At 43.0% G+C, this 27614-nt stretch overlaps 1 protein-coding gene and 1 long non-coding RNA gene across 3 annotated transcripts in view; one reads left to right on the top strand and one right to left on the bottom strand.

Annotated features, from left to right (window-relative positions):
• Window positions 1–11777, top strand: part of LOC118308999 — a 52059-nt gene extending 40282 nt beyond the window's left edge. Inside the window, exons 3-5 of one of the 2 annotated variants that reach the window (XR_007030828.1) lie at window positions 4678–5065; window positions 8269–8531; window positions 10215–11777. This is a non-coding gene — a long non-coding RNA (uncharacterized LOC118308999). Of the gene's footprint in view, window positions 1–4677; window positions 5066–8268; window positions 8532–8612 lie in introns of both variants that reach the window. The other variant, XR_007030827.1, reaches the window with a different exon arrangement.
• The window catches only part of ppp1r16b (protein phosphatase 1, regulatory subunit 16B), a 64874-nt gene continuing 39266 nt past the window's right edge, over window positions 2007–27614 (bottom strand). The window contains exons 3-11 of the mRNA XM_035630549.2: window positions 21932–22002; window positions 14088–14233; window positions 12020–12123; window positions 8724–8848; window positions 4863–4988; window positions 4701–4776; window positions 4211–4340; window positions 3929–4076; window positions 2007–3376 (exon numbers count right to left, since the gene is read on the bottom strand). Of these exons, the coding sequence (XP_035486442.1) occupies window positions 2903–3376; window positions 3929–4076; window positions 4211–4340; window positions 4701–4776; window positions 4863–4988; window positions 8724–8848; window positions 12020–12123; window positions 14088–14233; window positions 21932–22002 (1400 nt within the window). The 3' untranslated portion in view covers window positions 2007–2902. The remainder of the gene's footprint in view (window positions 3377–3928; window positions 4077–4210; window positions 4341–4700; window positions 4777–4862; window positions 4989–8723; window positions 8849–12019; window positions 12124–14087; window positions 14234–21931; window positions 22003–27614) is intronic.

Below are 27614 nucleotides of genomic sequence, written 5' to 3'. Positions count from 1 at the left end.
GCAGTCAAACGAACACGAGCCACGAGAACACAGGTTACGATGATGACGACGCTGACGGTCCCTCTCTGGTGAAAACCCACCAGGTTTCCGTTTGATTGGATTTTCTACCAGCCGGGAAAAGCAGATGGGAGATTTTAAATTCAGCAGCTGGAGCAGATGCTCTGCTGACTCGCGGCAAAAAGACGTCACTGCCTCGGACGCAAAAGCAAAAGGCGGAACTAAAACTAGGGGAAATAAATAAGAACACTCGGGCTTAATTTGTACTTCCTCAAATGGATTTGAAAACCAAATCTGCTTCTTGTGACAAAAAAAAAAGCACTGACCTTTGCAGAAACAAATTGCACAGAACAATCGGACACTGGTCACTGAACAACAGGGAGGAGACGCGGAGGATAAATGGACACTCGACTGTCCCACAGGACACTGTGCAATCAAACGTGGGAAATTGATTTTTTCCTCAACACAGACAATGTAAATGCTGTTCATGGAAACATTCGAGGGAATAATAATAATGTATTTACAAACGTATCTGTACATGTAATTGACTCTGTACAGCTGATGTCACCAGGATGAAGTGGAAGTGAAAGGGGTCAGTAATCAGAAGAAAAAATAATCGACGACTGTCCCCCAAAGTTTTTTCAAAATGTTTGTAAATCATGGAAGATTCTTTGGCACTCGCGGGACGATGAGGAGCTTTTATTAGATTAAAGGAGTAGTTCAACGTTTTGGAGAAGTGCTTCTTCGCTGAGTCTGACAAGGAGATCGATAACATTTCTCATAAGCGTCTGTTTAGTATGAAGTTGGAGCCTGTTAGCTCAGCACAAAGACTGGGAAGAAGCAGCCTGGCTCTGTGGGAAGGTAAAAATATATATTTGTATTTAATTGCTGAAACACTTTCTTTTTTTAACATGTTGGATCTTGTTTGTTTAATCTGAGCAACGGGCAAAGTGGAGTGCTGGACTGCTTCTTCAGCCTTTTACTTCCTGGAGTCTCAGCTGCTTGCCAAGAAATATTCTGGAATGTACAGATCAAGTAAACAAGATGTCGACTCGTGAGATTTTCCAGTTCTGGTGGTGGAATTTTTTTTTTAATGGTTTGAATGAACCGGACGACCTGTTTCCCACTGATTCCAGTCTTTATACCAGTCTCACCAGCTGCTCGCTGGCATCCATCTTCTCATCCATCACTGAATCTTGGGGGGAAAAGAAGTTGTTTTCCCAAAATGTCAGACTATTCTAGTTTTTGTTTCTTTGGGCTGGCAAGTGAATATTTTGCGTTCGTGGAACCAAAGCTGTTTTCAGACATGAACTAAGTAAAGTGTCCGGACCCGGACGATCTCCTGCTGCGTTCTTCAAATGTGAACGGCAGATTGTGAACTTCCGGAAAACAGGTCAGACGCGTTCACAACAGCAGGATCATTTTCCGAAACATTCGGGCGATTCACTTTGCTCGTAGTGAATCTTCCAGAGATTTTCCTGCTGTATTGGCTCCAGGTCATTTCACTAGGGGGCTACTTGTGTTTGTTTTTTTTACATACAGCCCCTCTGGAAAAGTTCAGAAAAAATGTCCGGACTTCAGTTGAAGTCTGAAAGCAGCTTATGACACATTACACCTGTTGTAACACTGTGGTGCTCGCTACAGAGCGTCGAGTCAAACTCGCACTATACTGACAGTAATTCATTACAAATAGCATTTACAGTTCCTGTTAATGAGACAAATACAGAGACTGAGAGGATGGAGCCACACAATGGCCACTGGGGAAAAAACAACAACAAAACAAACAAATAACACTGTTATTTGTAGTGACACAAATATGAATCCATCCCAGTGGGATGTTTTTAATAACATGTACATGTAGCAGACAGAAACTCTTACCTCACTGTGTCTTGTTTGACCATCAATGTCAGAAGGTGCTTTCGCTGGACGACTCTCCAGCTCATCTTTAAACTTCATTCACACTCTCCACACACCATCCAAATAATAAATACACTCATTTTTCGGAACCATTGTTTGTTTTTGTTTTTTTTAAACACATGACATTAATTTCATAAATAAAATAAACGTACAGTCATTTTCAGCCACCTCGGCTTAAATTATTGGTACGAGCACAAAGTGGACTGTGACCTGTCAGTTTAGGTTTGACGTGAGAGGACGGTGACGTGACGTGTAGTTGACTGAATACAGTGACGGTTTCTCTTCTCTCGCGGCAGAAGTACACTTCCTGAATATTTTAACACTGTATTTACGGCGTTCCTTCCTTTCACCTAGGCCGGCCGCACTTCAACGTGAAGGAGACTTCAGAAGAGATGGGTCAGATCTCTTTTTGCTACGTTTAGCTCTATCGAATACGTCGTGATGCGACACGATGCCGTACAATACACCTGGTCAGCTCTGGGAAGGACGTCCTACTGTGAAAGTGACAAGAATGTGGAACAATACAACGAGAATCATCCATTTGTAGGCTACAAAAAAGATCAGTCTCCATCTTCATCTCCGGGGGCAGAGCATGCAGTACCTTGAGACCCATCGCTATTTTTTGACCATTGCCAGATGAGAAGCTTCAAATAAAAGGAAACTGTCAGGACAGTCGGGACAGAGAGGAACAGCATCTCGCACTCTTTTCCATCCGTTTGGCATGTCTTGTATGAAAAGGAATTTTAATCCAAAAACATTTTCCTCTTCTTTGCTACACTGCCTCCGTTTGGGGGGGAAGGTTTTCTCCGTTTGTATCTGGAGTCACGTGACAGGGAGGAAAGAGGAAACGTCTCTGGACCTTCGTGAGGCCACTCAAAATGGGGGAGCAGGACATTACAAGACAGGAACACTCCCTCTCTCTTTCATCCGTCCTACAGCACATTCCTGACTTCCCTCCTCTTTCTGCATGCGTCACGTGACTGCGGCGCTATGACACGCAGCAGCAGGTCAGCGGCTTCGGCTGCTCTTCGTCCATTGGCTGTTTCAGTTTGAGGAGGGGCGGGTCACCGCTGGCCGGCGTGTAGTAAACAGCGCTGCCGTTGGAGGAGACCAGGGGCATGCGGGGGTCCTCGGAGTTGTTTTTGGCATCGGAGAAGGAGTCCGTAGAGCCGTTGCCTAGGTGACCGTTAAACAAGGGGTGATTCAACAGTTTGGCGGCGGCCCGCTGCTTCTTCAGCTCCGACAGGGTCTGAGCGCGCTCTCTCGGCAAGGCCTCCTCCTGCGGGGGCTGGGTGGTGACGACTCCGCCGTTATCGGATGGCGGCGCGTTGCCATTGGAGGGCGGCTGCGGCGGTACAGACGTCGTCGTGGAGATGAGGCCATTCTGCTTGCCGCTGCCATCTTTGAGGATCGTGGGCAGCTTGGGCTTGTCTGGAAGCTCCTCAGCTGCGACTGGCTTGACCTGCGGGGCAGCAACAAGGAAGGATTACTTTAATTCCACAATAAAGCCTCTCCTCTTTTAGATACTTGAACACACAAACTCTCGACGGCAGGAGGTCACATATCTCTGCTCTGCTGCCAAACCTATCAAGCTAAACAAAAAAGTGAATCCAGTCATTTTGTGACAAGACATGTACTTTTTGGGTTTATGTTTCTGCAAACCTGCAGTGTGATAGTGTGTATTGTGGATCCAAAGGTGTGGCAACAATCGCTTCAGGGTGTCAGGTCAGGACACTAAAGTTGTGCTCAGGTGAGAGTGCAGACGAAGGAGGGATGTGGAGTCCAGTTCCAGAGTTTAAGCAGGACGGCAGTAATACAGAAAATAACAATTGTGGCCCTCTTCACTTTTTTATATTGAGTGACTACTGTATGTTGTGTTCTTGTTTATTAGCTCTACTCTAACAAACATAAGCAACGACACAGCAAGTGTAATGCATTATTTAAATATGCACCTGCTAATTCTAAAAAATGAATTAGCAAACAAAAAATAAAACATGATAATCAGAAGACTTACATGAACCACTTGGTTGTTCTCCTGATCAGACTCCTTCTCCTTCTCGTCGTCCTCCTCCCTCCCTCCCCTCCAGACGATCGCCTCTCTCTCGTACTCTTTGCGACACAAGTTGTGTCGGTCCGACAGGCTCGCTCGCCGCACCACTTTACTGCGGACACACGCAGAGATCGCGAAGCAACAAGGAAAGGTTTAGATGCTTTAGTGTAAATCTTTCATTGCGAGGTCCAGGGGAGGCTGCTGATGTGCTTCATCTCCCATGTACCAGCAGATGTCAGTACTCACCCACGGCTGCCTGCACTGGACGTGCGCCTGCACAGCGAGGTCTTGTGTTTGAGCTGCGACTTCATGATGATGTCGTGTTTGTGCTTCAGATCCAGCAGCATGGCTCGGAACTCCTCGTCCTCACACAGATCTTAAAGCCACATGGATAGAACGGGGCATGTCAGCTCTTTAGCGTTGGCCTGGATAACTGTTGTTTCGTAGTAATTCCATTAGTCTCTTAATGTTGGCTGTTGACGCTCTTTAATCTTTCACACCATATTTTCAATTTGCAAACGATAGATATGGCCAAAAAAACTGAGACTGATAAGGTCAATAATCCTTTTGTTTCCTTTTGTTTTCCCTGTGACAAGATCTAAATCAGCATTAAGTGGGATCATGAGCCTTGATGAGAATATTGACTGAACTAGTTGGAGGCGAGACCCTGCTTAAGACGAGACATGTGTTTTCTTAACCTCCCGCCATGACAGAGAGTGAAGAGGTGTGAACATACCAATGGGAGTCTCCTCGAGGAAGGTCTTGGCGTTGAGACTGGCTCCGTGAGACACCAACAGCTCCGCCACATGCATCTAAAAGCACAACGACGACAACAACAGTAGTGAATTACATCGGCGGATAAGAAAACCTTCTCGGTTTCCTGTCGTGTTCACCGTACCTGACCCCAGCACGCTGCAGCGTGAAGAGGCTGCCATCCATCCGAGTCCCTCAGGTCCATGCGAGCTCCGCCCTCCAGCAGCAGCTCCGAGGCCTGGACGTAGCCGTTAGCCGCTGCTATGTGGAGCTACAACGACAGAGGAAGAGGCACAGTGATCAGTGATTTCACACTTAACTCAAGCTGCTGTCAGACCTGCACTAAAGGTAAATGTCCGCGTGAGCCCATGTGAAAATCTCAGCGTGTTAATGAATGTAAACGAAAACTCTGCTCTCCGCAGAAGACGCCACGGAATGTTCCAAACATTTTGCACAAAACAATACAATAATATTTTCATGTAAACATAATATATTTTACCATATTAGTACACAATGTTTGCCTTTCCTTTTAAGACTAGATTGGACTCAACTATGAATAAAGAGAGGGATGGCTGTTAGAATTGAATCTACTTCACAGAGGAAATGATCAGAAAAAAACGTTAAGTAATTGACACATTTTTTCCTCTTTTTTTGTTGTTTTTAAAATATATTTGTCTAGGACCACGGGGTCGTCTCGGTTTTCTTTGAACATTCCCTTTTCCTATCTTCAGGATCACTGAAAGTCTCTGTTTCTGTGAAACATCATTTTTGTCTGAGCCTGCGATGAAGAGGATTTCTCCCACAGGGTCGGTTGCCATGTCAGTAACATTTGATCCCCCCAATCAAACGGATAACATCTCAGCCTGAAATAACCATCAGGTTTGAAAGATTTCTATCCCTGGGGAGGACCGAGTTTGGTGATGTTAACGCCTGAATGTGAACATGATGCTTTCTGTATTATTATCACCACTTCTGTTACACGCTGGAGAGTAAATGAGGAGAGGGAGAGAGAGAAGAGCACACAAAATGACTCCCAACAATATTGATCTTGTGGAAATTAGAATAAAACTGTATCCAATGGAAGAAAATCACATCCTTGTCCACTGCAGGGCTTCAGACACATGATCTCCATATGGTTTCGCTTCGTATACATGAGAAACCAAGACCTACCAGCTGACAACAAATGAGTTCATGGTAATGACATGTTGCAACAGTGTCATTCAAAAGCTGATTACTGGCATCATTTTTTCTCCCACAAACAGTATTTTCAGCACTAAGGTTTAAAAACTGTTTTCCTCTGTGACAGTTAGCTACAATGTTTATAATCCACACTACGCATATCTAGAGCAGAACACAAAGCATATTTACAGAGCAGAAGGTCAAAGCTTCTGCACCCGCCATAAAAGCATCTTTGATGAATATTTCCAGTTTGACGGACAGGAACATTTCTGGAACATTCTGTGGCATCTGTTTGCATTCATCAACACAAGATTTTGGTCACATTCGAACTGTAATGACCTGTTGGATTTTTGCCTGGTGATCCAGCAGAGGGCGCTCTCTATCAGCTTGACCTATTGCAGGAATTCTTGACCTATCAATAAAACGTAAGCCAATAATAATAATATTTTGTTTCTTCTCTGAAAATGGACACTAGCAAGAAAAAATACGTCCTGAGCGAACAATCACGACACCAGATTTGAAAACAATATGTCCATTTTGTCCGAACTTGATTTTTGGAAAAAGTGACAATACCTAGTGTTTAATGCTGCATTTCTTGTTTAATTTTCTGAGTGTGAAGCTTATTATTCATTGGCTTGTGAAAAAAAAGTAACTTTCTGAGAACTGTTTACTCACATGAAAGTTTTAGGGGAAAGCGTTTGGCGAGTGCCTCGTTTGTTTTTGTCAGATTTTCTACTTCCTCTCAACCTCCTCTAATCTTTCATTTTGCATTCATGTTCTGGCGCAGATTAAAACGATTGTTTTCCGGCACGTCAAAGTAGGAACACAACACATATTCCACTGGAAAACAAAAGATTAACCTTGCATAACTTCCTACCAGTCCCGGGTCTCTTCCTCTGGTCTTTGCCAGCGATTTTTAATAAGGCATGCTCTAGTTTGCTTCATCATGCTCGAATGCAGATTAGCGGGACGCATGAAGCAGGGGGACAAGCAGCTCAATCAGACAATCTGTGGTAAGACTTTAAAGCTTAACAGGGTTATTTTTGGGCTACTACCAAGTAATGTCCCCTGGCTATTTTCACCCAGCGATCTGTCACTGTGTTTCCGTTCGTGGAGCTAAATCCCTGATAAATAATAAAGACTTCATTACGCCGTCTGACATTATACACTCTACTAGGGGAAATTATACGTCAAGGTTTTTTTTTAGTGCCCCACTCGACTTTCTAATGCATCACCACTATACTTCTAAACTATTTTTTTTTTACAGAGCACTTCATTACGTGCACCTCCCCACTGAAAGACAACTGACTTATCTCCACACAGACGAATGTGGCTGAGTCAGTTTGTGAAGTAAAGGGAAATGGTCTTTGTTTTCATTCTCATGCATTTGACACGACATGTAAAACTGAAATCATAAGATGCGTCGGATACATTTATACTGAATCACCTGACAAATAACCATTCACTGGACGGTGACTTGGTTGGAAAGGCCCTAAAGGGTGTAGTGACTCGAATTTCAAGTGTTTTAGTTGCCTCGATATTCATCTGGTCGAAGCTTTGAATACATCAACCGGTGACGTTTTTTTAAGTTTCAGTGGTGGCCTGAAAAGGTTAACAAGAGTAAGAAGAGAACCCGGCACAAAACAGGACGGTACTGAGACAGGAAGTAAAAGCAATTGATTCTCCATCATCCTTCCAGGAAAAAAACATCTCTTTAACATATCAAACTGGAATGTATCCTGGCTGGTTCATGATCACTTGGCTGCCTTCTGTCATATTTGGATGTAGTAGATTAACATTTGTTTTTGTCTGAAAGACGCTGAATCTACCAATCGGCTGCTTGCTTGACGCTCAGGCCCTTGTGATGCAATACGGGGGTCCTGTTCAGAAACCTGGTACTAACATACCGTCTCTGGTGAAACCTGGTCCGGGACGCATGTGGCCACATTCCCTCAGAAGCGTGTGAACGCAAATGCATCGTAGGCCACATGGAAAAAACGCCTGCTACAGTTTCATAATGAACTGAAAATCACTGGAGACATTCTAATAGGCGAGTGATTTTCTGATATGTTCTGATTCACACACGCATTCTTAACATTACAGGCTAACTCTTAATGCCTTCCTAGAGCATTTTAAAATTATGCCCATGACCAGATTAGTTTTATATCTGCGGAGCATTTTAAAGTCAAACCTTCCTTCTAGAAGATTATAATGAATTTCTGAACGCCTGATTAGCTTTGAAGCTTCTACAGCCTCATGAGCCAGTTGTGTGTGTTGCAGAGCACATCATCTGTAAGAGCTGAAACTATAACAAAGATGGTCCACTGAATATTAACAAACAATTTTCCTTTTTTTCCCTCCTCTCACTGCAGAACTGTGAAGCCCGATCATCTATCAAGAATAACCTGCAGCTCTGCGGCACTTTCCCAGAAACCACACGTGACCGCTCACACTGTTTTAGCGCCATCATCCTCTGGTTTGGAAGCAGCCTGTGCATCAGTCACAGCCCATTTTCCAAAGTCCATTGGACCGTCTGACAAGCCGCTTTGACGGAGAGAGCTGTCTGGGGTGTGTCTGCGTGGAGGACACACAGTTCAGCTCTAAATGGCTCAATCTAAACGCTGCTGCTGACCAGGTGAAGACCATTGTGGACCGACTGGCTTTTAAAAATGTTCAGTGGGAGAATTTCCCATTGGAAAATATCTTGTTTTCTCAGGCGCAGCAGCAGCAGCAGTGTTGTCTACACAACTGCAAATACACAGTGTGGTAAATTGTGAATCATGATGAAAAAACCCCCCGCTGCAGTTGGTTGGAAAGAGGCTCCTACCAGTGAGGCTCCCTGAGAGTCCTGCTGGTTGACCTCCTCTCCCAGTCTCAGCAGTTCCTGAATGTCTCCCAGCATCCTCCTCTCAGTTGACGCCCGGGTCTCGTTGATCATCTCCTGGGTGATGCCTGTCAATCAGAACACACACACACACACACACACACACACACACTGGAATAACAGTGTGTTGGTCGCTGCTGGCGGTGGACAGTTTTTGATCTTGGGGGGCAGAGCAGGAGCTCGGGCACGACAGAGCTGTAAGGATTGTACATAACACTTCCAAGGTGATCGTTGTGGAGAGAACACTTAATTTCACTAGAAGTTTTCATGTGACAGCATCAGATGTGTGACAGGATCAACAAGGGGCCAAACTTTTTGTCGTAACATCCTGAGTAAAATAAAATCAAAACAATGTTAATGGCTGTAAGAAACCGACAGCTCTGTGCAGCATTCGTGTTTGGACTATATATTTGACAGTCCGGAATTTAAAATGACTGTTTTGTCTGGATGGCAAACAGTCGACTACTCATGTGGACTAAGTGTTGTGGTGTGGAAGCTCAGCTGATTCTGTCCGTCACAACTACTATGACCATTTCTTTCTTTCCATCGCCCTGCTGCCAGGTACAGTGGGACTCGACACTGTGACTGCCACACTTCAGTGAATAACATATCCTCCCTCGCCTCAGCAGTGATCTCCTGCACTGTTCAGCAAATTTAAAGAAATGTCAGATTAACAGTCACAGTCAGAACTGTGTGTGTGTGACTAAATGTGAGTTATGTGAAGGATGAATGAGGTCTATGCATTTTAAATCAATAATAAATTAGTTTAAGTGTTGTGGATGAAAATAAAATAACAATTCCGTGTTAACACAGAGGGAAAAAAACAACATTTAGATTTATTTGTCCGTGGGAAAAGGTTAACGATCCTTCAAATTAGAGCGGCTGGAAATAACATAGGGTGAATTATGCATAATAGTTTCCTGCAAGACTTTTTGCAAAATGTCTTGTTCTGCCTCATCGACAGTCGTGAACTTAAAAGCTGTTATTACATTTAAAATGATTTAAAGCAGATAAAAGGTCGGACACATTTTTTTTTCAGCTGTAGCTGTCAGAGGAGAAGTGTATTTGTGGTTCTAATTTTAAAACAATTGGTCAAACAAGATAACTGAGGCAATGTTGATCTTCCAAGTGTGTTGTGTTCCAAAGCCCAAGGTGACGTCTGCAATTTAATCTGGTAGTAACAAAGTATTTTACCGTTTCGCAAATTATTTGTCATTTTCTGACAATCATCAAGTCATTTCAGCTCTAAATCAAACTTTCAAACTGATCTTAAGCAACACTAGGTCCATGGTTATCAACGGTGTAGGATTTTAACTGCCAATTTTTCATCTCTCCATGTTTGATATTAATTTAAGACACAGAAAAATGACATTAGCCACGTCAGTTGAAGCCAGTTGATCCAACTCTTCCTACAATCTCAACTTTCTGTACCAGTTCTATTCCAGGCAGACGTTTCCCCCCTCATCACTGCGGCTGATCACGGATGAACTGGGCTCTACAGAGGAGGATCAAGGAAGAGGACGATCAGTCGATGCTGCATACCAAGTGATGCGAGTTGTGAAAGAAAGAGGAAGTGAGACAGAGAGAGAGAGAGAGAAACCCTGTGCCCATCCCTGTGGCGTCTCTGGAGGGAGAAATCTTCTCCATCAGTACGTTGCCTGGCACATTACGGGAGCAATTAGCAGCGCCGCTCTGCCTTTGATCAGCTTTATAATCATTCTTCTCACCTACTGTACTGCTATCTGCATCCTGCGGCTCCAGAGATCCTATTGTAAACCCAGAACCTTATTTTCCAACTTTCTGTTTTCTCTCTCTCTCTCCAATATTGTCTCACATCCAGGACGAAACTCACATTGTCCCATTTGCACTGTTAAAAGAATCAAAATCATTAACCCTGTACTTGTTTACAATACGCTTCGTTTCATAACTTGGATTTCCTGACCTTTAATTATCCGGGGAAACATGACCGACGGGACACTCGTCCCGCTCTCCAGCGCCACCTTGCTTCCACACAGTCTTCTGCCTTTTACCACACCGCAACCCCACTGAACTGCATTTTGAGATTTGGTGTAATTTGAAGGGCACCGTGACCAAGGAAAATCACATTATTTTTTTCAGCCTGCTCTAACAACTCCAGCGTGTCCACGTGATGAATCAACAGCAGACCCACAGCCATGTGGGGTAGATGATGTAATCTGGATCTGAATTTCTCTGTTTACCGTCTCTGGGATCCAGAGACGAGTGCCTGAAAAGATTTACGTTTAACTGACAGAGTGTAGGAAGCTCATACCTTGATATACAGAAGTTGTTTTTGCTGCAGTAAGTGTGTTTACATTGTGACATAAAGAACTGCAGTTTTTCTTGGTTCTTAGTGCTGTCGATCTTTTCATTCGACTCTCAGCCAGAAAGCCAAAGAGTGTCGTCCTCCAAATTTCTGAACTATTCCTTTAAACCATCTTTATCTGAGCAGCTCATCTTGGCATCCGTCCCTTTGTGTTTCTCTCAACACAAACACCCTGCTACCACAGATTTTGCTGTCTTGTTGCCAACTGTGCTCACACTCACACATGCCTGTAGATGTAAGTGTCGACTGGAAAAAACAAAAACCAAAGCGATATGTGACAATGTGTGAATGTAAACAAAGCTGTCTGTCACCACAGACTCTCTTAGTGACAGCGTTTGATTCAACGCAAACACATTGAAACCAGCGGGAGTTTCCGCTCCTTCGTCACTGACGTGCATTTATGCTCCTTGAACTCTCTTCTCAGTCGTGTCACACAGACAAAACTGTGCCGACTGCGGCTGTCGACAGTGACACAGCGGGAAACATACAGTATTGCCATTTTGCATCCCGTCGGTAGAGAGAGAGGGAGCACTGTGAATATCTCAGAGCTCCCTGAGGTGTCAATCCTGTAACTGCGGGACACCAAGTCCTTTCTGAGGTCACATTGCAGCGCTGCCACCTTCCTCAGAAACCTGTTCCTGAAGCCGAGTTCACACTACACGACTTGTGATGTGGAGTCTTGCAGTTGAGAGTTCATACTACACGACTTACTGGCGACGGGGTCACACACTTCACGAGCTTTCACTAGGAAGTGAAGTACAGTATGTTGACGTCAGTCATTTATTCCATCTGCAGACAGATGGATCAGTTCCCAAACGCATGCTTATCCACGACATTCTGTCAACAGACGTCCGTATCTGCAGATTTGTCATCTCTTCTGACATTTATACTCTACCTCTGTTGGCCATCGCCGTCTCGATCATGTCCAGTGTTGGGTCGTCTTCACACAGATCGTAGGGCATGTTCCCATCGGAGTTGACTGCCAGCAGATCCGCACCACTGAGGAAGACGAACAGATACATGAATACATCTGCAATGTAAACCTTATATTGTTTATTAGTGGAAAAGTCGTTTAAAAGTCATTTACGGCTCTGGCTCAGGAGGTCAGTGCTTCGATCCTCGCTTCCCACAGTCTACGTGCCAAAGTGTCCTGGGGCAAGAGACTTAACCCTCAGATTGCCTCTGATGTCTCTTCCAGCAGTGTATGAATGGGTGACTTGTACTGTAAAGCACTTTGAGCGATGAGACTAGAAAATTAAAGTCCATTTAATATGTCATAATGATCATCTGTGATCCAAAGGGACTCAAAAGGGTCAAAATAACTGGCTGAATTTAATTTTGTGAGTGTTTCAGATATTTTCTAATGCTCCGTTTATATCTGCAGTGTTTTATATCAATCATAGTAAAACAGGGCAGCAGTGCTTCATATTCTGATCAGTCGATACGCACACAAAAAAAACCTGTACTATATCACTTACTGATGACGGCAATTCAATTCTTTCAGTCCAGAACAAGTTGTTCTGCAGCACTCAGCGTTTTTTCCTTTAATCACTCATCGTTTCACTGTGGATCATGAGTCCAAGTGATGTGATGAGTGGTTTGACAACAGATGGCAGCAGTGTGTCTTTAGCTCTCCTGTGTGTTGTTCCCAGTTAGTGCACACACACTGATTCAGGCCTGAATGTCCACAGGCAGACACACTAAGAGGTGTGTTCACATACAGCAGCTTCATTTGTCTGCCTGTGTGTGTGTGTGTGTTTTAATAATTTAATCAAATTAAAATTACATATGAGAACATGCAAAATCATATAAACTCTACTCATTACATATGTGCAGGTGGGTCTTACGAAGACGACAGTGGCTTTGGGAAAACCTCGGTCAGTCTTATTGAATCTTGAATATATGCATAGCAACGACGACTAATAACAACTCGGTTTAATGCCAATTTGTAAAATCATTACATCCGCTGCAGCGGAGATAATTCAATATTATTGTTCATCAACTTTTGCTGGAATCGCATTACGATAATATGATCATAGAGGAAACTGTTCACCGTATTAAACATCAATTTCATGACTTTGTGATTTTTTATTTGCCAAACCATGACATGCTGTACATTGATATCAGGCGAAAAAAAGTGCCTTCATATTATTGTGATGCAGATATAAAACATTCTGGCAATTAATCATAATCATCTCTATCATGAAAAATAACATGAACTAAAATGTATTATTTTAGGTCTATCACCATCTGAACTCACATCAGAAACAGAGACACTATCGCTGCGTTCACACCAAAGAGAGATGAGATCACATTCTAAGTTACTGCAAAGAAGTGAGTAGATGTGAATCTTGGCATGACGCGAAGACTGTTGTGTTTTTTTCCTAGTTAGTTAGTGTGAACCTGGGATTTCCTCTACTGCATCCTCTGTTTTTCTTGAGTGATTGAACTCAATTGAAAAAGAAAAAGAAAGTATTCCTCACAAATTGCCCACTGGGGACGGTTGTGGCATTTATACCTAAATATATGACAGCACTCTGTAAATGTCAATTTGAGAGTGAAGTGTGTGTGTGTGTGTGTGTGTGTCTGCGTGCATGCGCGCAGCATTTTCCTATGCACTTCCAATGACGGCCCTTGATTGATTCAAAGTCCAGCTGATCAATTCATGTAAAAACTCAGACAACACTTTCTCCCAACACTGATGGATCCATCAATCAATCCATGACTTGCTGAACTCGGACAGATCCCAGTGCATCTCTTTGTGTTATTAATTTAGTTGCCGTCCCTCATTAAATTTGCAGCCGTGGCTGCTGTAAGAAGTAGAACCACTGTTCCCTGAGGCCTAATGAGCCTCATATTACATTTCATAAAAATGAAATAACCTCTTATGATGTTGACGGAGTGGTTCTTTATTTCGGGCGAAGGCAGGGAAGCCTCCGGCGTGGTGCATCTGCACGACTTACTGTGCAATGAGAATCTTGACCAGTCCTGCGTGGCCACATGTCGCCGCGGCGTGCAGCGGCGTCCACAGCTCGTTGTCCTGAGCGTTCACACTGGCTCCTCGGTCCAGCAGGATCTTCACCATCTCCTCGTAGTTATCTATACAACACTGTGTAAAGACAAAGGACGGGGGGAGAGGAGGAGCAGGAAGAAGGGCGAGGGGAGACATTTGTTAATTTTTGACACTGTAATAGTTGCTGGTGGGATATTTTAAAACCCTAGAAACAGACAGATGAAGACAAATAAGGAGATATGTTTGGGGCCGTGTTGAAGGGCCACGTCAAGATAAGAGACCGCAACGTGATTGGTTTTACAGTAGATTCATATTTCAGTTTCCTTTTAATAGTGGCAGAAAAAATATGGTGGAAAAGCGGAAGAAGAGAGGTACTGACGTGGACGTTACAAAGATTTAGAGATGATTTGCTTTTGAAAACAATATTTTAAACAGGCAACAACAACAAACCCTATCCCTGACCCGATTAAAGGTAAACGCAGCATTAATATGAGTTTAACATCATAGAAAACGTATGGAATGTTTTATTTATTATTTCATCTTTAGAATTCTAGAAGTAAATTGACAATACGCATGCGTAAACAGTGAACCAATGAACGACCTCATTCTTATCTCGTGTTGTCGGCCTCGAGCATACCTCCAAATTAGTCAGGAGGTAGGACTGAGGGAGTGAGATGGACGACAAGGGGACAGGAAGAGAGACATTGGAACAGAGATAACACATAGCAGGAAGTGTGTGTGTGTGAGTGTGTTTGTGTCCCACTGTTTTGAACTTCATCAAATCAATGTGTGGCAAACAGATCCACAGCTTCCTCTTGTTCGAAAGGAAAATTAAACGCTGGCTGAAAAGCAGCTTTTTGTCTGATGCAGCATATAACTCGTACAGCGAGTAATCAGCTGTGCTGCACTGATGCCGAACGCTTCAGCACCTTTAATCAAGAAACGCAAGAAAAAGGACGAGGAGGAGGAGAGGCCCATTTGTCACCAGCAGCACAGACGAACAAGAAGTCCATTAGGAAGTAAAACTCTATCTCCACACGAGCCCTGTAACAGCGTATTGCAGAGGACATATTCGGTCAGTGTGACATCGCAGCTATTGTGTGGGCTGTTCCCTGGATCCAAGACAAAACTCACACCCTTCAACAGAGACGGGGGAACAAAGACAACGAGGGACTAAGAGTGTTTTCCTTGTTAAACTGGGTGTGATTATATGGTGGGAGGGAGGGAAAGGGGGAATTTTCCATGAGAACCATCCTCCGCTCAAACCGCTGTCAGCAACAGCAGTTTTCTCCATCAAAGCTAATTGGTGCGAGTGCGGCAGCACCATGCAGCTAAACAATGACAAACGAGCCAATAGACAAGAGAGAGAGAAACAACAGGGAGAGACGGCGAGAAGCAGACCTGGGGTTACAGAATGAGATTACTTTGTCACAGTAGGAGGCTCAGAAATAATCAGAAAACTGCGACATGTTGTTGACCAAGTCTGAGAGGGGCCTCTCAGTGAGACACCCCCCCCCCCCCGAGTTATTATTTGTGCCGGTGAAGTTGAAGGTTTGATTCTGGTTCATGACATCCATGTCATGTCATCAAACCCCCCCCCCCCCCCCCCCCTCCATCACATCAGCAGTTAATAGAATCAAAAGGAAGACGGCAAAAGTAAATGTCATGGAAGTGTAATTTTTTATGTTTTGCCAAAGAGCATCTTGACTTTTGAAAGAAGCCGCCGGGGCTGTCGATGTCGAAATGTGACGTCCGTCTCTTCTGACCAAATGGTTCAAATAGAAACAGAACAGAACTAAAACGTACAGTTGTACAGGTTATAATGTTTAGGCCCAGCCTATCCCAGCATGCATTGTGAAGGAGGCAAGGACCCTGTACAGGTAACTTGTTTCCAGAGGTGCACTGAAGTCCAGACATTTTCCTGAACTTTTCTGGAGCGGCTGCATGCGAGAAGTAGTATCATGTGACCATTACTTTTATCAAGAAACCTCGGCCACCTTATGGAAACATATAACAAAAACTCTCCAACACAGCTCCCATCCAGTCTAACTCAAGTTTACCATGTAAAGCACATAATCCTGGAGCGGTGGATGTGCAGAGTAAAGACGCACCTTTGCCTTTGTTGATTTACAGAGAGGATGAGCCGAAGCACAATCTCTGGAGGTTTCCTGTATCTGAGAGTCGGAGCGAGAGCGAGTCTGACAGTAACACAGAGGGAGAGAGAAACAAACTTGAATATAAACTAACGGGATGGAAATGTTAAGAGGAGGAGAGAAGATTGGAAGACAGACGAAAGTCACTTTGGAAAATGAGAACAATAAAAGCAGACTACAGGCCCACCGACGTGAATGTCTGGGGACCGATGCCGACATTAGGGAGCAAATATATATATATATATATATATATATATATATATATATATATATATATATATATGTCTTTGTCATAAGGGTTTGACAAAGACATGTATTTCAAGGTTTGGTATTTCAGAGTTTAACAAAAAACTTTATTATAAGTAACTAAAAATAAAAAGCGAAAATATAAAAAAGAGCCAAATATATAGAACTTGATCTTTTCTGCATCGTTTATTCTGTAAAATTAAAATCATATCAGCAAACATAAACTCTCATTCTTAAATGGCTGTGAAAGGCTCATATCAGCAGATTTTTAATAAGACAAATGATAAATCAATCGGGCTCTACAGCAGACTCTCATCTTAAGAATCCGATAGACTCATTAAGACTTAGCTATACTATAAATAATGATTGTTATTGCTAACAGAAACATTAACATCCAATGTATGAAAAAGGAAAACTAAACTAAACTTACTCTTGAATCATTGCATTGAATTACGTACCAAATAGTAAATGTTACTTTTCTGAAATATTCATGTTAGTATTCAGTATCTGTGTATAGTGTAATCCAGTCAACAAGTCCTGTTGTTGTGTGATTGTTAGATTATTTCCTGGTTCAGACCGTCACCTTTTGTACCACGTACACCTCAAAAACAAAACCTCAGCCACCGGTACTTCATCTCTGTCTCTGCCTTCCTACCATCAGAACAAAGTCATCTGATTACAGCAATTTTTTTTAAAAAAGAAGACCATTAGACCACATTGACGTATGGGAGAAAAAATTAGTTGTGCGCACTCTCTGGAGTTTTGCAGCTCGGTCTGCCAAGATAAGTCGGCTCGGACGAGAGTGTAGGGGGGAGTACATGCATTAATACACAACTCAAGAGGGGAAATGAAATTACTGCACAGATGCAGAGGACAGATTGCAGGATGACAGATAAGAGGTGAAATAGACGCAAAGAAAACACAAACGCTGACTGACTGGAAACACGACGGGCTGACAAACACATCCTGTGAATGACATTCTCAGTTGAGGTAGAGATCTTCAGAAGTCAGAACATTTCACGCAGAGGTGGTTCAAATTAAGATTGATATCAACACATGCATCTTGAGTGTGCAACTGTCAATCAGTGTTTTACTTATTATTTTACAATCGGAATTGCATTACAAATCTAATTGACCACTAAAAAAGCAGATTCATATAATTTTATGAACTGTGTGTCTGACCTGTGGAACAACAGCTACAGAAAAAGAAGGTGTATTTGTGGTGTTCGTCAAGCTTGAAGATATAATTCAGGAGAAAACAAGCAGCCTCATGAAACAGACAATAACAGGACTCTTAAGAGACACAAGCTTGTCAAAGGAATGTAATGCACCGATGCATTGGCTCACATCTAAAGCTCCAGCCTGCAGCTGTGGCACGACGAGATGTCTTCAGAAAAACCCACGACACCGAAACCTAAACACCAGCGAACAACGAGGCTAATCTCCTAACGTCCTTCTGAATAAACCGTCATACAGTAGCCCGACGCGCTGGATGACTGCTACGCTAATCTCTCATCGCTTTCCTCCAGCAAAAACCCACATACGTTTGCACCCACTAGCCAAACTCCTAGCCTTCTTCCCCTGTAGATTTGTCGTGTGCCACCTCCATCCATCTTGTCCTGGCAGCAAGACAATGAAGCAAGCGATGAAATAATGCGCCTTTCATGAAAACTATTCACACAAAAGGATGGTGTGTGTGTGTGTGTAAGTGTGTGTGTGTGTGTGTGTGTGTGTGTGTGTGTGTGTGTGTGTGTGTGTGGTGTACCGGACAAAGGCCCAGATTATGTCTGTGTGGCTGGAAAACAACAGCGACAGTTGCTGGGATTCATCCGTGGGCTGAGAGGACTGAGGCTCGGGGTTGAGGAGCAAAATGACAAGGAAGTCAGGCTGAGAATTTTTGGACCGGATGGCTGAAATTTGATCAGAGCTGCCACTGAAACACAGAGTTTAAATCTGTCGTGGGCAGGACCAGGAGGCTGAGAGTACAGCTGAGAGTGCAGGAGGTCAAAGGTTAGAAGAGGCTTTGAATTTTTACAAGAGCTCAGGCGACTTAATGCAAATCTTGAGGGGGGAAGGAGGAACCCGAGGTGCCAAGTTCAGCTGCCGAGAATTAAATCTAAACAGCTAAATGACTTCTGGGCAGTGACGAGCAGCCGGGGCGTCAGGGGAGAACGATATTCACCCTCTATTGATGATTTCTGGGTGGCGGCACAATCTAAACTGCTACTACATGTTTCCTCTCCTTTTCTTTCCCTCCTGTCGCTCTCCTTCACACGTTATCCCCTTTAATGGATTTCGGGGGGGTAATGTTAATACTGATCATGTGGAGTTACAATATATGAGCTTTTTTTCTTTTTAATCCTAAAATGTCGACAGGAAACCCTGATGACAAAGAAATGTAATTGAGGTTTGATATTTGATCACCAACACAACCAAATATATATAGAACTTGAAATTAAAAAAAATATTTTTTTAAAATGCAAATCTTTTACTCATTTATTCTGTAAAATCAGCAAATATAAACGCCGTACCCATAGCTCAACGAAAGACTCATATCGGCTGATATTATTAGCCGGTTGGGCTATATTAATCGGATGAAGATCAATTATGAGGCATACCTCCTCACTGTTCTTTGCACAATGCATAAGCAACATGTTACATGTGCAATATTTTATTGCTCAGCCCTTTTGCAATGACATTCAATCATATCTCTGAAACATAATTTTAAGTACAGGGGCACAGTGTGAATATACTGACACTTCCAGTGGTTATTAATGAATTCTGGCACATGGTGTAAGATCACGGTGACATGCTACTCAACAACCGGCAGAGCAGAGTCTTCAAAGGTTGAAGTGAAGAGCTTCATGACTAATGAAAACCACTGAAGGGCTTTACATGATCAAAATCCTGCAGATGATCATTAAATCCCAACGAATGAAAAGCCGGCTTCAGTCTCCTCTGCATAAATATTTGAGTGGTTGAATCACTGACTGGAGTAAATGTTTTTAAATGCGACTCCAGATGTCTGTGGATGTTCTGGGTCACAACGAGGCCCAATCGACCAAACCACGGACCGGAAGCCAAACGCCAGAGCTCGGGGCCGGAGAGCAGCTGCGACTCGACTCGTTGGAGGATGTTCTGACCAAAGAGACCCCTGCAGTACCTACACTACCTCACAGGGTGGATTAAATTCCAATTCATCATAATCATTATCAAATGCAATGTAAAAGAAGAGAAAACAGTCTTCGAAAAATAAATAAAGATGTCAATTATTTAACTTTCATATGAAGACTTTTTTCGAGGTAAGGGGCGAGAAGGGGCAAGAAAAAGGTTTTATGTCGATTGAGTGTCCTCACTAACATAGAAATACGTGTGTGTGTGTGTGTGTTCGTTCTGGCACATTCAGTGCTCCTGCAAGCCATTTATTGATTAATATCTCATCTCAGTGAGGTGAAACCAACCCTAGATGGGCCTGACATCTCATTTAGAGAAACATCACCACTGCCTTCCTTCATTTATCTGACCCTGTGCGTGTGTGTGTGTGTGTGTGTGTGTGTGTGTGTGTGTGTGTGTGTGTGTGTGTGAGTGTGTGTGTGTGTGAGTGAGTGAGTGAGAGAGAGAGAGAGATAGAGATAGAGAAAGAGAGAGAATGTCATCTCGTCTATCAGCATCCATCTTTCTGCTTGTGCTTCTGGCAACAGCGGCAGTGTTTATGTACAACAATGCTTCCATACGTGCGTTTCTTCATTGTGTCCCTGTCTGCCTGTGCGTGTACGTCGCCATGCGTCAAATTGTGTGAAAAAGTGAAAAGGTCTCATCTTGAAGGCACTTTGAAAGCACACGCACACACAAAGCCGAAAGGTCAATAGGATCTCCTGGCAGCCAATGGCGCACATCTTTCAAAACACCAGCCACACCGGTGGAGACTGATGGACAATTTCTTCTTCGCCTGCTCCTTTTCTCTGCCTCACAGCAGGAGCCGGAATATTTGGTGCCGAGCAGCCTAGAGCGAGAGAGAGATGGGTTGTGTGTGCCGAGGTAGAGAGGGAGAGAGGACATAAACTGTCAATACGACTGTAGAGACGAATGAGAGGAGAGGGAGCAGGGAGGACGAAAAGTTAATAAAGAGAAGAAGCTGAGGTAATAAATGAGCATCTCATCCCCCTCTGGAAGAAGAAGAGCAGCCATTTTCAAGGAAACCCATTTCTTTTTATTAAACATGAAAATGTGAATCCTCCACTCCACTGTGTCTTTCACGGCGTAAACATTTTCTTCTCGGCTGTCCAGACGGACGAGGTGTGAGGTTATGGACAGATACTAATTGAGTTTACAATTTTGTGCAAAAGACAAACAAACAACTGATTCGACGCCCGTTTGTGTTTATAGATTTGGCCTGGTTTTCTTCAGCGTCGTCCTCCTGTAGCAGCTGAACCTGCACGGACAGTAACTGCACCATCGCCACAGAACGTCCTGCTGCTTCACTAACCAACCCTCATCCGAAATGAAATATCCTTCTTTACCAGCTGCTACTTTGTTTTAAAGTTGAGGCAAGAAAAAAGCTAAACCAGACACGATTCATTGTCTACAGACGACTGTGATTTGGAGCATTGATTTGCAAGAGGTGGACGCTTTGATCATCACTAATTCCACTAATCCACTGATTTCCTAAACTGAAATTGACTAATTTCCCCAATACTGAATTCATTTCCTCGCTATTACAAATCATTATTTCCGTGTAAGAAAAACTTCCAACACTGTTCTGGACAAGGTGTTTATTTCCTACCACTGTAAACTCATTACAGATGGTAAACTAAGACTTGGTATTAAAAAAAAAGAAAAACTTGTTTTGTTTTCCTGCTCGACAAAGAACCAGAGGCAAAACAAGGAGCTGTGGAATATTTTACAACGGAATAAACTCAATAATGCATCACACAGTTTGAAAGGACAGGTTAGGCACCTTTTGAAAAATAAGATTTTGTACAGGCTTCATACAGTGTGACGACAACACCTCCTAAATTATAAATACACAACAAGAAAATGTCACCTGCACATCGGCAGCGTTACACAAAGAAGTCAAGCAAGAAACAAGCTCCTGCAATGGAGCTTTTTATGCGTATGGAAAAACATCCAAAGACGAAACGAGTAGGAGGAGGATGAGGATGCAGACCTGGTCGTGGCTAATGGGAAAAAAAGGGGGGGTCATTCATTCAGTGCACCAGATCACGCTGCATTAGAAGGTGTCCATCTATGAACCTCTCCTACAGTGGGACCCACCGTTTTGAAGCCAAGACCAAACATATCACCATGTTCCTTCCACGTCGGTCATCCAAGAATCAGACATTGTTACACCCGCCATTAGACAAAGACAGGTTAAGACGGAGTCGGACGGTGTTACCTGATGCAGGGCGGTGAGGCCGTCTTCATTGCAGAGGTCTGGACTCACATTGTTCCTCAGCAGGTAACGAACTGGTGGAAAGAGACCGAGAAATGTGAAATAAAAGGTTTAAGTCGCACATAACAATGAGCAATATTCATGTTCAAAAAATCACTAGAGTTCCTTCTGTCGGCTTAAACTACCGCATACATTTTTAGAAATGAAACCAGGTTAAATTAATTAGACCAAATTAAACAGTATCCAAGTCTGCATGCTTCACCTGTTTTACTGAAAAATATTGGTGACTGGGAATTAAAGATTTTTCAGTCTTTTGTCCCCAATTGCGAGTTAGGAGGGACACGCCTTTCCTTATGTGACAGCTGCTCGGTTCTCATCAATATTTCAGAGGGAACGAGACGTTCGGTCTGCTGCAAACACGACAACAGATGCAGGATAAAAGCATGAGGAGATTCCATAAAACCCAATTCCTCTTGATTGCTCACACAGCCCACAGGTGCACCTCAACTTAACCTCCCGTCACCCAGTGACATCACCGATCAATCTGTGCGAGCCATTAATGGCGGGACATCGTCGCGGTGACGCATCCCCGCTGCAACTTCTATCTCGCAAATTAACGTCCGTGCCAGGATGTTACCCAACTGACCTTGGAGGACATGGATGAACGATGGGTAAAGGGAGGCAGGGAGGGTTCAGTGATGGAGAATGACTTAATCATGCTTTGGATTACACTGTTTGTCCGTCTCATGGCCCAAACAGATAAACCCTCCGCCCGGAACCTAAATCAGAAAATATCAGCGATCACAGTCTGGACAGCTGCCTGACTGCTAAAACTGTTAAATCTACCGGCCTGAGCAGGAAGTGCCGGTGGCACGTAGGGCTCCTCTCCACGCCATTATTATCCACCGTTTTTGGCAACTGCCTTTATTTCACAGAGACAAAAAAAAAAAATCTGGGCACGTGGGTTAATCAGGTTATGATGATGAGCACTGAACGAGATGAGAGGGAGATCTGGGATAATACCACATCTGTTCCTTAGACTGACAGACAAATGATCACATACACGTGAAACACTGTGGATGCACCACGTGTTGTAATCGGGACAAAAAAATATTATATTTCACAAGCATATTTTTCAATCTGCTCTATCTTTGTTTCTTCCTTGTTTTGTTTCACTCAAGTCTTTGTTCCTGAGATCACAGACACCTGAGGCCAAGACGAGGCTCGACCCCAGGAACAGGTTCATTTCTCAGCTGATAATGTGACGCCGCTCCCTTAAATGCTAAACAATGTTTATAAGAATCACACGCAAACAAAGTTTTTGTGCCCTTTGCTATGGAGACTGATGATCTTCAAGTCCATATGCAAAAACAGAAGACAGATCTTTGTGTTTTGCCTTATTGATCCAGATTTCCACCACACTAGCAACAAAATCCTGGTTCAGTGGGACAAACTGATACAAACACACACCTGCACGTTCATGCAGCAGCATAAACATGATGATAAAAAAGCAGTATAGGCAATGGGCAAAAATACCAAATATTATCTATAATAGATCCAGCTTATTCATGAGGATTCTCTGCTTTTCTCATTTTAATGAGATTGTAAACTGAATAGCTTTGGATTTTCGAATGTGGGTCGTAGCAGACAAGGCATTTGATGATGTCACGTGTTTCCAGAGTAATGCGAGAGGCCTTTTTTCTAATAATCAGCAGATTAACAGATAGTGAAAGTATTTGGCAGTGGGAGCAAGTCAGCACAGCGCCAGCTTCAGTGCTCTGTACATACTGCGGTCAGGAATATTAAACGAATAAATGGGTGCTGGTGCATGTGCATGTGCGCACATACAGAGTAATACACCATATCATGGTCTTTACACTGTATTATTCATCTGTATGGCTCTTTGTTTTCTCCACATGCAGCAGAGGGCACCTTTCGTACGAGACAGACAACAATGAGGAGCTGCACATCGGCACATTTGAGCAGAAATCTTTCCAACGAACAGTTTTTTTGGACCGAAGCAATTTCCAGCTGATGTTGGCCAAGAGTTAGGGTACACCTTGGTGAGGTCGCCAGCATATCGCAGGGACATTTTCCTGCCAGCCCCACCTGAGTCAAATTCCCAGAAAATGTACGGGTGAGCACATGTGAGGGTACAGCAGGAATATGTCAGGAAAATTCACAGTGAGTGAGTTGATGACTATAAACAAAAACACTGCTTCCCCGCAGTGGAACTGTCTCCATGTCCTGCCTCCTACATTCTCTAGCCAGACGCCACAGAATATTCCGGAAATGTTCCTGTTGGTGTGAACGCGTCTGACTTGAATTGCAAACATGCAGACTCCACACTGAAAGGCCCCGGGATTCGAACCAGGAACCTTCTTGCTGTGAGGTGACGGCGCTCACCACTTTCTCCCCCGACTGGTTATGAAGAAAACACAGTGTGCAAAGCGTGTCTGAGGCAGAGCTTCGTCTACAGCAGAGGGGAATGATGATGAAGTGCAGCCATCGGCAGCATAACACCATTATATGCTTACTGAATCTTTATGGGGTTGTTACGCCTCTATTAGGCTTGTGATAGGCATCACTGTAAACTTATTATTTATTCTTTATTATTATTTATGCATGAAAAGCCTAAATCAACATACACAAATCACTGTGTAGAAGTATTTCGAGATGTGTCGTATTTTTTATTTCACCGTCAACTCTGTGATGATTCAGTCCAATTTATCACAGCGTCATAATTTCCACAAAAATTCTGTGTCACAGTGATGAAATTAAGCAGCTACATGACGAAACAAACATCCCTGCTATGTAGCAAAGTAAAGCGATAAATGAAAGTTGACAAATGCCCCGTGGGTCTGATCCAACTCTTAAGGCAACGGGAGAGAAAAAATAAACTGCCAAAGCACAACTCCAAATACTTATATATATATATATATATAAAATATAATATAACCTCTTCAGAACTGAAGAGGTGCTTAGACATTAGCTGTGTCCCTCAAATCAGAGTGAAAAAAAAGGACAAATCAAGATAAACAGTAAAGGCGTTAATTTAAGACCTGATTAGTTCCGTGTAAACAGTCCACTGCTACATCATTACATACAGATGTAATCTTTATGATTCTGTTTCCTTTTTTTTTTGTAAATGGTTCTTAATTTACTGGAATGAATGAATGACTAGGACGACGAGTCACAGTCTCGATGTGACGACTCCAAATTCATTTTTCTGATTGATTATTTTAAGGAGACATTCAAAGTTCAGCTACAGTCGGGCAACACTGCAGCTGGTGAGGATTCTGCCGCTTTGTACAAGGACAGATGAAAAACGAAAGAAACTCTTCTATAACTAATGTTTTCATTCTCACTGAATACCAATTTTGTATCATCGATTTAATAAAATAAGTCGGAAATAAATAAAACATCAAGTGTTGTGAGGAGACATACACTTTTTCATCCACATGAGGTTTAAAGATAAAAAATCCTATCAGCCACCTGCCTGTCAACCGGAGCTACAGCTGCAAGAGCTTCTGCCTCACACACACACACACTTGAGATTTTACACTATACACATGCTAATGAAATCCTCATGTTTGTCTCCAGACAAATGTAGAACACCACACATCATGACAACATGTGCATTGAAACACGTCAAGTGTTCACACAGAGCGATCACTCATGACATCCAGATGCATCCTGCCGACCCTCCCACTGCAACACTCCCACTGCAACACTCCCACTGCAACACTCCCACTGCAACACTCCCACTGCAACACTCCCACTGCAACATTTCCGGTGCATAAATTCAAACTCTCCGTGGATTGAATCAACGGCCGACCTCAACCTCATTACAGCACCTGTCAAGCTCAATGAGAAATGATTTATTTTTAATTTCATGGTAAGACATAGTTGACAAAATTGGAATGCGTCCGTGACACTATGGGCACAGATCATTTGTCCGATCAGGTGGCGACAGACCAGATTTTGAGAATATGGAATGGAGAGCAGTTGTTTCCACACATATGATGAACACATGTTGCAGGTCAGCTATAGGGGTATTTAGCATGCCAAAGCTATGTGAATGTGGATGCATTAGGAGAGATACAACACGAGTGTTTCAAACACAAGAGTAACAGCGAAAGAAATTGATTGAACAGTTAGCATGCACAGCTAACTTCTTCCATAGCTGTTCTAAGAGTTCAGACACTCTGCTGTTCAGATAAGAAATATCGAAGTTCTGTTAAAGTCCGCTTTAACAAAAATCTATGTTAGAATAACTTAACAACAATCCAGAGGTATTCGTGATAATACAGTGGTGTGAAAATACAGAGAGAGAGTCTGTGTGAAGAACCCGGACCTAGATTAACACTGTTCACCTCCCCTGCTGGAACACCCTGCTATTATTAATGTCTATTTAACACAGACTGGTGCTACATATACACAAGGCAGAGCTGCAGTATGGTCAGGTGTGTGTGTGTGTGTGTGTGTGTGTGTGTGTGTGTGTGTGTGTGTGTGTGTGTGTGTCAAGTCCTGATTAGAAATGATGCCTACACCTCAGTTCTCCCTTCGTTTGTCACGTTTGTTCCTCTGCATGAGTGTATTTGCCGTGCACACAGCGATGTATAAACAGACTCTGTTTTCCTGCTGTGTGGACCGGAAAAAAACCTCCAGATGGTGACAGTTGTCTAATGGTGCCCGTCGGGGTGAGCAGAAGTCAGAAAGCTCTCCCTGCGAGTATCCAGGCTGGAAATTCAACTAAATGCACATGATGCAGGCAGCACAGACTTGCTGGCTGCCGACAAACAGCCAGATATTTGATTGTTTTTTTTGTTTTTTTTAGGCAGGCGTGCTCCACAATATATGCAGTGGTGCTGAATTGCTTTCTCTGTGAGCAGGGGCGGCCACTGATGCATTGCTTCAGATGAAATGGGTTTGAGTTATGGTGTGTGATATATCTGCCAATGAGAGGGGATGAACAAGACAGAGAGATGTGTAAGCTGCTCGAGGAAAAAAACAGGCAGAGATGGCTCAGTTTGAAAAAAAACATATTTTCATGTAGTCGTGCTCTTAATATTTATGAATGTTTCTATTGCTCTAGTTTGTTTCTTCTCTCCTTTAATTCGTATTTCATGTTGTCGTCCGATTTTCTTTTCATGTCTGGGTGGAATATTTGGACTTTGTTTTCGATCTTTGGTCTGTCTGAACCAATCTGTGTAATCTTACCAAATTCAAATGATCCAACTTTCCTTTTCTTCACTATAGTTGAAGTATGTTGCTGGTACGTGTACGAGAGCAAGTGTGTATATAACAGTGCAAGAGCGTCGAGAGGTTTTGACGTGATAAATGAGCCCGTCACACAGAGGTGCACACAGCAACACATACAAATGCATCAATACTGAGGCAACTTCATTCATAATTTTGTTCCTGTTTAAAAGACCTGAAAATATTGTTTTCTCAGTTTTAAAATAAAAAAAGTATGAGCAGACAGCGATAAACTACTTGCTTTTGCTGTATTTCTAATTTGTTTTTAAACTAGAAAGATCTTTGCATGATCTGAATCTCTTTCACTTTGTTTTACAGATATGTTTTATTAAACAATGCATGTAATATAGTACGTTTGTGAGTTATGTGTGCTAGGGTGACAGAACACTATAATCATATCAGAACCTGTAATAAAAATCAAAAA

Source organism: Scophthalmus maximus, chromosome 6, assembly GCF_022379125.1.
Source record: "Scophthalmus maximus strain ysfricsl-2021 chromosome 6, ASM2237912v1, whole genome shotgun sequence".
Taxonomy (NCBI): Eukaryota; Metazoa; Chordata; class Actinopteri; order Pleuronectiformes; family Scophthalmidae; genus Scophthalmus; species Scophthalmus maximus.
This window is presented reverse-complemented; position numbering and strand designations above follow the sequence as displayed.